Source organism: Urtica dioica, chromosome 10 (genome assembly GCF_054948205.1).
Source record: "Urtica dioica subsp. dioica isolate 48M chromosome 10, U.dioica_male_clone48M_v1_H2, whole genome shotgun sequence".
NCBI classification, from domain to species: domain Eukaryota; kingdom Viridiplantae; phylum Streptophyta; class Magnoliopsida; order Rosales; family Urticaceae; genus Urtica; species Urtica dioica.
Window position 1 is genome coordinate 13,364,489 of NC_142765.1, and position 11,117 is coordinate 13,375,605.

Here is an 11,117-nt window from a genome sequence, read left to right on the forward strand (position 1 = left end):
ATGTTTGAAAATTTATGAGTCTGCCTTCTGCGATGTCCATTAAGGAGATGCCGAAATAGTAAGGCCGGAAATTCTCAGTACTATTTTACAATTAGAGGATCGCATATATCGTTTGAGTTTTTTATATATTCTTTGAAGAAACTTGCATATAAAAAGTACAAAAGAGTAGTTTTTTACAGAATACTAAATTATTAGTAAATTTCATTGTATAAAAAGCACAACTTTAATTGTTGATGCCTGAAAATGGATCAACACGAAAACCGGTCTGCGGTTCGGTCTAGGGCCGGACCCTATGACCGCGCGGTGGTCGAACGGAGAAGTTGTCCCAACACCTGTACCTCCGCCGTGCCGGAAAAGGATTTCCGACGACTCGTCACCTGAGAAAAGAGAAGAGAGTGAGCTAAAGGACCGCGGAGGGGTTCCCTCCGGCGGGCACTCCGACGCTCAACATTAGTCTAGGTGTCGTGCTTTGAGTTCTAGAGAGAGAAGTTGAGGTTTTGTAAGTGTGAGCCAAACTTGCCTCCAAATGGGAAAAATGGAGGTATTTATAGAGATGTGATGATGGGTAGGGGTAAAACCGTCATCTACTCGGGCTCCCCCCTCAGACATGAGGTAGAGGTCGAGCCTGGCTGGAGGTCGAGCCTGGCCTGGGGGTCGAGCCTGTCCTGGAGGTCGGGCCTGCCTGGAGGTGCCTGGCCTGGGGGTCGAGCCTGACGGGAGGTCGAGCCTGGCCTGGAGGTCGGGCCTGCCTGGAGGTCGAGCCTGGCCTGGAGGTCGAGCCTGGCCTGTTGGTCGAGCCTGGCCTGGAGGTCGAGCCTTCCTGGAGGTCGAGCCTGCCTGGAGATCGAGCTTGCCTGGGGGTCGAGCTCGCCTGGAGGTCGAGCCTGCCTGGAGGTCGAGCTCGCCTGGAGGTCGAGCCTGCCTGGAGATCGAACCTGTCCTGGAGGTCGAGCCTTCCTGGGGGTCGAGCCTGCCTGGAGGTCGAGCTCGCCTGGAAGTCGAGCCTGCCTGGAGGTCGAGCTCGCCTGGAGGTCGAGCCTGCCTGGAGGTCGAGCTCGCCTGGAGGTCGAGCCTGCCAAGAGGTCGAGCCTGGCCTGGAGGTCGACCCTGCCTGGAGGTCGAGCTCGCCTGGAGGTCGAGCTCGCCTGGGGGTCGAGCCTGGCCTGGAGGTCGACCCTGGCTGGAGGTCGAGCCTGCTTGGAGGTCGAGCTCGCCTGGGGGGTCGAGCTCGCCTGGAGGTCGAGCCTGGCCTGGAGGTCGACCCTGGCTGGAAGTCGAGCTCGCCTGAAGGTCGAGCTCGCCTGGAGGTCGAGCTCGCCTGGAGGTCGAGCTCGCCTGGAGGTCGAGCCTGGCCTGGAGATCGAGCCTGCCTGGAGGTCGAGCTCGCCCGGAGGTCGATCCTGCCCGGAGGTCTAGCTCGCCCGGAGGTCGAGCCTGCTTAGAGGTCAAGATCGCCCGGAGGTCGAGCCTGGCTGGATGTCGAGCCCGCTTGGAGGTCGATCCTGCCCGGAGGTCTAGCTCGCCCGGAGGTCGTCGTTACGAGGGAGGCCATCATTATGAGGGATCCTCTGGTTTTGATGGTCCTGGCGGAGGAGTCCTCCGCTTTTGCGTCGTCGCCTCGTCGAGTGGTCCGTCGGGACGCTGTCTCGTCGGGTGGTCCGTCGGGACACTATCTCGTCGCCTCGTCGAGTGGTCCGTCAGGACGCTATCTCGTGGCTCGTCGCCTCGCCGAGTGATCCGTCGGGGACGATATCTCGTGCCTCGTCACCTCGCCGATTGGTTCATCGGGGACGCCATCCCGTGGCTCTTCGCCTCGCCGAGTGGTCCGTCGGAGGCGCCATCTCGTGACTCGATGCTCGGGGTCAGTCGACTTTGAAATCCCGGTTTTGTGCTTCGAGGAGGCTTGTTGGCTTTGAACTCGCGATGGCTCGTCGGCATGGGTCTTCGCTAGGCTCTCCGGACCGGTCTTCGGGGTGGTCTCCGACCACGTCCTCGCTCGGCTCGTCGGCACCGGTCTTCGCCCGACTCTTCGGTCACATCTTCGTAGAGGCTCGCCGATCTCGGACTCGCATCGGTTCACCGACCACAGATTCGCGGTGGTCTCCGACCACGCCTTCACGGTGTTCTCCGACCACGTCTCCGCTCGGCTCATCGGCACGGGTCTTCGCCCGGCTCTTCGGCCGCGTCTTCGCCCGGGGGCTCGCCGATCTCGGACTCGTGCCGGTTCGTCGGCCATGGTATCGCGGTGGTCTCCGACCACGCCTCTGTGGGGGCTCGTCGATCTCGGACTCGCGCCGGTTCGCCGGCCACGGAATCGCGGTGGTCTCTGAACACGCCTTCGCGGTGCTCGCCGACCACGTCTTCGAGGTGCTCTCCAACCACGTCTTCGCTCGGCTCGTCGGCACGAGTCTTCGCCCGGCTCTTCGGCCACGTCTTCGCGGTACTCGTCGACCGGTGGTCTCCGACCACGTCTTCGCGGGGTTCATCGGGACGGAGTTTCACGGGGCTCGCTGGCCCGGAGGTAGGTGGCACTTAGTCTCCGAAGTCGGAGTCGCCGACACGAGGGTCACCGGAACGTGGTCGGATTCCTGGTGCGGGAATTCTCCATGACGTGGTGGCTCGCGTAGTCGACGACGGCTTGCCGTGGCTTTGTTCACGAGTGAGAGTGGAAGAAGGTTTTATTCTTCTTTTCTTTTTTCTTTGTAATTACGTGGGAGTGGATTTTGAGAGAGAGAGCCAAAGACCTCTCTCTTTTCTTCTCCCCGTGGCTCTTTTAAAGAGTGAGCTTGGGTTTGTGTAGATGGAGAAGAGATTTGTTCTCTTTCCTTTTTTTTTGGTCTGTTGTTTTTTGGACGTGTGGTTCTTTTGGAGAGAGTGGGAATTAAAGAGAGAAGACCTCTCTTTTCCTTTTTTCTTTTCTTCCTTTGGTGTGGCTGCTGGAGCCAATTAGAGAGAGAGGATGAAAATCTTCTCTTTGACTTTTGTGGCCGTGTCCCTTCCTTCAGCCAAGAGTCATCACATTTATCTCATTTTTTCTTCTTATGCTCATGCACGTGTATTAGATATTAGGTTGGGTTTTTGTGTTTTACTTTTGGTTCAAACCCATAAGGCCCAATTGTTTTTGGGCTGGTGAAAAATTTGACCCAACATTAATGATAATAAATAAATAAATAATCCATCTAAAAATTTTAGACTAAAATCACATACTAGTTTCTTTCGAGTGGTTACATCTTAAGTTATTTGCAAAACTTTATCTGATTGCCCAAACTCTAGGGAACTATTATGATATTATAATTTTTCAAAACTTGATTGTTGTATTTTGAATATTGTACATTATGATTTACGTTGTATTTTGAATATTATATGAATGATTTGACCCGGAGTTTGGACTTTCTTAAAGATATATAGAAATTTCATGTTTATCTTGTATATACTAATCTGCCAGTGTCCAGTCTAAATCTATTTATGATAAGTAGAAATCAGTAGCAATATTAAAATGATTATGTTTACAGGTCAGTAGTCAATAAAACCTCAGTATCGATTTCGATATTTTTTATCATTGACCTTGCCTGGGTGTTTCACCCTAGTCCAAGACCATGCCCAAACCGGGTTCTCGAGGGCCTCGGGCTTGGTCTTGTCCAAAGATTCGTTCCTTTTCGTGTAATACTTACATTTCTATAGAAAAATTTCATTTTGTAGACCTAAAAACTATCAAAATATCAAGACTAGACCTATTAGTTTAATAATATCCGAAATTGGACTTTTGGACACTTTTTGGACAAAAATACCCTTGCAAGTCCATATATGTATAAAAAGCATCGGATTTCATCGGATTTTGGAGGATTTCATCGGATTTTTAGCACAAATTTTGGGTTGAAAAAACTTGAAAAAATCCGTGAATCTCATCGGAGATCATCGGAGATGATCCCCGATGAGATTCATCGGATTTTTCCAAGGTTTTTAAAAAACTCTCACCATGGAAAAATCCGATGAATCTCATCGGAGATTTCATCGGAATCCAATGATTTCCGATGAGATTCATCGGATGTCATCGGATTTTTTCATGTTTTTTTTAGAAATTCTAACTATGGAATTTTTTCCAAAAACGATGCGAAACCTTCAAAATCGAAGCTGAACATATACCCAAATTCCTTAAAAAAAAAAAAAAAAAATCGAGGCAACACGAGCTCACCACCGAAAGTTCTAATCCTAGCGCAGCCAATTCGAAGGTAATAAGAATTGTGATGAAGAGGATTTGAAAATGAGAAAGAAATATGGATTATTTGGATTTCAGGGGCATTTTTGTCCGAAAAGTGTCCAAAAGTCCAATTTTAGATATTATTAAACTAATGGGTCTAATCTTGATATTTTAATAGTTTTTAAGTCTACAAAATGAAATTTACATTTGGTACGTAATAATCATTGACATGGAAATTGGAAAGCAGCTGTGTGAAAGTCTTATAGATTACATACAAATATCCGAACACAACACATCTTCGATTTCGCAGAAGAAATCAATTAGATAAATGAAATATAACAGATCAACACTTACAATGTTAATGTGAGAATCATAATATGGCAATATCACAACATATTTACAAGAGAGAGAGAGAGAGAGAGAGAGAGAGAGAGAGAGAGAAGCCTCACAAGTAGGGAAAGAGACCTCATCAAAGAAATTAGGGCGATGCAATGGACAATCAAATATAGACTGGGATATATTTGCAAACAAGTCGTGTAGTGACTGATATATCTTCAATAGAGCTTTATTCTCGTTTGAATATTGCTACGGCAAATCGGGCAAAGCTCAAGATCTTGTCCACACTCACAACATGTCTGCAATAAAAATAATATTATTAAAATAAAAACCTTTGTTTTGTCTAGTGATTTTTCCGGTTTTAAAAATGCGGCTATAGACAAAAAAAAAAAAAAAAAAAAATGGGACTCGTTACCTGGTGACCACAACCGAAAGCCATATCTTTGGGATTGGTGAGGCAAATCACACAAAGCTGTAACGATCACAAAAAAAAAAAACTTTAGAACCAACGAGAAACGAGGACATCACACACACACACACATACAAAGAAAAATCAAAGACGAGTCTAAGAAGAAAAGTACGAGATTGTCAGCATTCGAGGCGGCAGAAGAGTCACAACTCGGCGGAGTGGCAGCGGAAGAGCTAACGCCGGCACCGCCATTTCTGGCGGCTCCAACAGAAGGGGCGGTCGGGCGATATCGGGACGATGGTGAAGGCTTCGACGAGCTCATGGACGACGACCCGTATCGAGGTGGGGGTAGTGGGACCCGGTCAATAGTCTTACCTCGACTAGTACTGCACCACAGAAAAATAAATAAAATAAATAAATAAATTTGTGTGTAAACTACAAACTTCAGTTTACATTTTTCCATAAAATAATATCATCATTTTTTCCATAAAATAAGTTTGTTGAAATTTTAGAAGTGAGGGCATTATTTTGCAGAAAAATAAAAAGGTGAGGGGTCTTATTTTGTACTATATACGGAAAGAAAATTTCACCGAAGATAGTTTTTTTTTTTGTTACCCTAGGATATTGAGCTCGAGTGTTGCTTTGTACTGAGATGGTATCTCCATCAGGGCCCCGAGAGCGAATTCGGTTTCCTTTCTGGATCTGTCCATGTTCTTCATCATTATATCGGTGAAATTCACAAACTACACGATACCCAAAAAAAAAAAAAAGAGTTCAAAATGTTTGTATTGCGTGACATGAAACAAGTTATAAGACAAATGTGGTACTTGCCTGGAAGTTATCGAAAGCCCGAGCCGGGATGTTGTCATCAAATTCCCTCATCATGTCCCACGGTCCGTCTCCAACGCCAACGAGGATAATAGACAATGGGTATTGGCTGCAAAAATTACTCTTCTACCACGTCAACAAGCTTTCGGGTCGGAAGAGAAGAATGGAGAAACGAGCACAGTGAAATGGTGAAACTATAATGATTTTTCTTACCTTGCCTTTACGATGGCTTCGACGGTTTTCCTCTCTTGAGGGCTTAGCTGGCCACGATCCGTGTCGATACTTCTTGTCACCTGAACGACCGACCGTGATTTTTATAATTCATAGCAGGTTGGATATATTTTAGATATGTACCGCAAATTTGTACAAGAAATGCAAATTTGATAAAATATAACAAAAAAAAATTATATTATTTTTTAAGGTGACTAATTAAAAATTATATTAGCTTAGCTATGAGATCATAGTGTCATTTCACAACCAGGCAATGTAGAGTATTTCGAATCTGAAACAGCATTTTCTTGGAGTCCAGTCAAAATTTCCAGGTGTATGAACACACACATCATTGCCAAAAAACAAAAACAAAAAAAAAAGAAGCTTTTATGCAAGTGGCATATTGGTACCTAAACTAATTTTTTCAAAAAAAAGTCTGCAGACTATTAAACTTTGTAGCATTTTAGTTTTTTTTTTTTATAAACAAAACGATTTTTTTTTAATGAAATTCAACACCTAACCAAAGAAATAATTACAAGCTTTGATAAATAGTTTATAATTTTAAAAAGTATCATTAAAAAAAAATATGCCCGGGGACTATCTGCAGTATAAATCTTATCAAATATGCTGCTTGATTTTGCAAAAAGATATCACAGTTTTAAAATACCTGTCCGTCAGCGATTATCACTAAAACATGGTACTGGCCACCACTTTGCTCGACAACAGTGATTCCCATTTCAATAATCGGAGCAAACGAAGTGGGTCCTATAAAAAATTTAAATAATATATGCGATTATGTTAGCTAATAAAAATAAAATTTTGAAGTAAAATATAAAGAATTGTAAGTTGCTCTGAAACCTGCAAGTCGTAGCCGAGGGACTAATTCTCTATAACGTCTCAGTACTTCCTCGAATCCATTACAGTACGACTCGTCTTCGTTGAAACTGAAAACCTCTTGATCATGGGTCGAAGCTAAACACAAGATCTCGCGTGATCTTAGACGTCGGACCAAAATAAAATTCACTACGGTAATAGAAACTGAAAATAAAATATTACCATCTCCGAATCCAAAGCACGGGATCATGTTATCCTCGTCAAAAGAGGACAGTGTTTTCCCGATGATGGCTATGGCTTGTTCGTAGGGATTTTGCTCCTCCCCGATATGATGTAGGCTTTTTCTCTGAAATGACCTTGCTCCTGATTAAAATACAAACACATGAGTTAGCCTTTTTTCTTTTGGAAATCCATTAGCTAGACCTGATTAATTAGACACTTAATTGCTCGAATTTGTTTGGTATTCAAAAAGTTTCAAGAATATACTTTTGAAATCAGCAATGGTATTTGAAGTAGTTCAAACCACCGATTGTCATCAAAATTTCTCAATGGTATTTGAAATTATGTTGTCTTATTTGGATTTTTGTTGGTTTTTTCTAAAAATTGAGTTCGAGGCGAGATGACAAACAATGCTTTTATAGCAATTTAGGGGCATTTTGGTCTCTTTTTGGGTCAATAGTATATGCTTAAACCTTTGTAAATACCAACCCTAATTAAGCAATTAAGTGTAATATTAGGTCTGTCTAGCTAAACGAATTGGACACATTTTTAACCTAGAGAAGGTCATACCAGTCCACTCATTGCTCTTTGTGAAATCGATACCGACAATGAGATTCGAAGACTCCAAGCCAGCAAGTGACAACGCTTCAGTTACCTGCAGAGAATGATAACCAATCAATCGGCAAAATCAATCATTTTTGTCTGTCTTGTATTTCTGTTTCTCTATTTATTCTTGCCTTTAAAATTTACTCGGTGAAAAACATACAAAAACTAGTTCCCTTCTTTCGAAAAAAGTGTTACTACAAGAAAGTGTTGACTATCAGACAGACGATACATGACCGCACACATGAGGACTAATAATACAAGACAACTCACATGACAAAACATTACAAAAACACTTTCATGAAACACGAAATGTCGACTGATCACACACAATTTTTACCTGGTCAAGGCTCTTGTAATCATCTCCAATTTTCGAGTACTTTATCCCGGCCCTCCTGTTCGACGCAGGCTCTCGAGCTCCTCCTCCGTAGCCTTGGGACTGGTGACTCGCAGCGGGGTATTGTTGTTGGGCTCCATAGTCATAGCTCGACTGTGCATACGGAGATTGACCATAGCCTTGATGGTGACTCGACTCATAAGAGCGTTGCCTCGGACTCTCGCGTCTCGAAACTATCCCACCCATCGGCTCTTATCTCTAGATTGACTCTGTGACATCCAAATTGGTCAAATGCCAAGTTTTGAGCCATGATAGAGCTAACAGACCGTCTAGCTTTGCTATATAAGCCACTTGAAGTGAAGTCAACATTGATCAGGGATTATTTCTATTCTTAGGCAACTTCCTGATAACTTCTGTGATTGGACTTTATTGAATAATGAATATGATTGGTTTATAAGAGGGAAAATATTATTATTTAAAAAAAAAAAAAAAAAACTACAGTTTCATCTATTGACGCAATTTTCCCATGTGTTATACACTCGATAATGAGCCCTAATTTTTTTTACTTAATAACAAAATCCTCCCTTATGTTCACACTTGTTTTAAAAACAACTTCAAAACCTGATTTAATATTTAATAATGGAATAAAGAAAAGAAAAAAAATCATATAAGCCTTATAATTAGATAAACCTTGGTCACAATCATTGCTATCAAAACTTATCCGCGTGGTATTTTAATCAAGGTTTTAAAAAACGTACGTACTGAGGCGTGGAAACGGTAAAACGCCCGGAAAACGCCTTAGTATAAAGACTTTTTCTTTTTCATTTACTTTTATTCAGTTTCAACTAAGAAAAACGCAACCCTAAACTTCTAAGTCAAAACCCAGAACAAAATCCCCCAAAATCCAAATATACGAACAAAAACCATCATCTAAGCCCTAAAATCAGGGACCCTGGAATGCTCTACCTGGTATATCTTAATTAGACTTTGCCAAAAACGGAATTTGAATTTAAGACGATTTCAAATTACATAAACTAAAAACAACAAAAATTACTCTTGAGTAAAAAAACACATCGATTGTATATTTTCGAAATGAAATAGGGAATTCAAGCAATACTAATCAAAAAAATAAAATAAAAAACTGAAACTAAGAGTTTGAACACCACCTGGTGGTCGTGAGAATGAGACGGTGCGATACGGTGGGAGAAGGCGAGACGGCGAGCAATTGGGAGCGACGGCTAGTGGATTTTCACAGGTATCACTTTCAGGATTTTATATTTAAGAATTATTATATTTTTTTCTTTTTATATTTAACTAGATAGAACACGTGCGTAGCACGTGGTTAATAAAGATTTATTAGAAAAATATAATTTAAAACTAATCAAAGTTACTTATCTAACATACTTTAAATACTTTTAAGTGATAATAAAAAAAAATATATAAAACAAGTCTCATATTCATAAATAAATAAAGCAAATGTTTCCCATAGTTTTTCAATCAACACACGCAATCAGAGAATGCTACGATAAAGTATGAATGAAAAAAAAGTAAAACAAAAAAAATGTATGATGTTCTTTTAAAATAATGATAAAAAAAAATAGTTTAATCAAAGGCTATGTTTTTTGTTGGATGTAAAGCAAGGGAGTGATCATCATTTTTGTTCTCCAATTCTTGGTCGATAAAATTAAGCTCGGTGAGCTTGTAAACTTGACTATAGATATTAATTGGTAAAGTCTTTTAGCTATATAGTCATTTGACTTATAGCATTTTATAAAATAGCTAACCTTTTGTTAATTTTTTTTTTTTTTTGTAAATAGTCACCTCAATTTATTTACAGCATTCAAAAATACAAAAAAAAAAAAAAAAAAACCAAATAGGTGGAAAAGTTTTTGGGTATTTTTGTCTTTTTGAGTGCCGTTAAAGAGTTGAGGTGCCTATTTACAAAAAAAATTACAAAAATTGGCTATTTAACAATTCTTAGACTTTCGGTGGCTTATTTGGCTAATTTTTTGTTATAAAATAGTGTTATGACTTCTTAAAACATCTTGTTAAAGAGTTTTACCAGTATTCATCAAAGTAAAATTCAATAGAAAAATAATATGAAATTGTTATGGCTTCGTTTAGGTTATTAGTTTGTAGTATTTTTTTTTCTTTTCCTAAAAGGGACCATTAAATAACAAGACCCAAATTCCGCTAATCTCAGGCATCAAACTCCACTTCCCGAATTACATCGTGACAGTCCAATTGGGCAGCCGAGATGTGACGGTCATCGTCGACACCGAGAACGACCTCACATGGGTCCATCGTCCATGTCTACATTGCTCTCATCCATCTCAAATCTCTTATGCTAAAGAGTCACATCTCTCAATGCTCAAGTTCATAAAAAAAACATATATATATATGTATATATATATATATATATATATATTTCGATGATTTACTCAGAATCCAAAACCATAATGCACAAAAATAATTTGCTTAAGTATTCGAGGATGTTTTTCCTAACATGTTTCGAAATATAAAACTAACAAATACAAAAATAATTGAGCTCGTTAAAGTAATCTCAACATAAACACCACGATCATAAGTACTGTCTAGTTTAGTCGAGCAGTGCGACTTTGAAAGAGACTAATGTTCGACCAATAAGTAAGATTTGTTTTGTTGTATAAACAAATAAAGCTCCTATTAGTTCTAAGTACCAAGGAATGGCCAAGTCGCATAAACAATAAAGTGTAGCATAAAAAGTCGTGGCTGGAAACATATAATAAATTCAACTATATAAGCTTCCATTCAGATTTTTTATAAAAATCTACACTGACTTAACCAATCTAGTCTGGACTCTCTGGAACTTAAAGTTTCTATGGGTCTCTGTATAGTACGTAATCCCTAATTGGACCATTAAAATCTGGCATCAAAACAGCCAAAAGACTGGAAACGAGTCACAAACATTAATTTCAGTAATTGTTTTTCCTTCCAATTAATTTCAAATTCATCTTTTCCAATTATTTCACTTCTGATATGAGAAAGTTAAACCCCAAATGATTTCCAAACGCCATAACCAACCCGTAAAGACATGCTTGAACCACCATATGATCAAAAGTAAACTCATGCCTCGTTTGACTCGTCAAAAACTAAGATCGATC

General features: G+C 41.0%; 1 protein-coding gene across 1 annotated transcript; it reads right to left on the minus strand.

Annotated features, from left to right (window-relative positions):
- Positions 1-4,446: 4,446 nt before the first annotated feature.
- On the minus strand, positions 4,447-9,244 carry LOC149383436 (E3 ubiquitin-protein ligase RGLG2-like). The gene is made up of 12 exons (XM_089628713.1): positions 9,141-9,244; positions 7,978-8,243; positions 7,605-7,689; positions 7,038-7,178; positions 6,840-6,953; positions 6,649-6,746; positions 5,985-6,064; positions 5,775-5,880; positions 5,559-5,686; positions 5,116-5,329; positions 4,950-5,006; positions 4,447-4,833 (listed from the first exon to the last, which is right to left on the minus strand). Exons 2-12 carry the CDS (start codon positions 8,218-8,220, stop codon positions 4,753-4,755), a joined length of 1,347 nt encoding a protein of 448 aa, XP_089484839.1. The 5' UTR covers positions 8,221-8,243; positions 9,141-9,244; the 3' UTR covers positions 4,447-4,752.
- Positions 9,245-11,117: the final 1,873 nt, after the last annotated feature.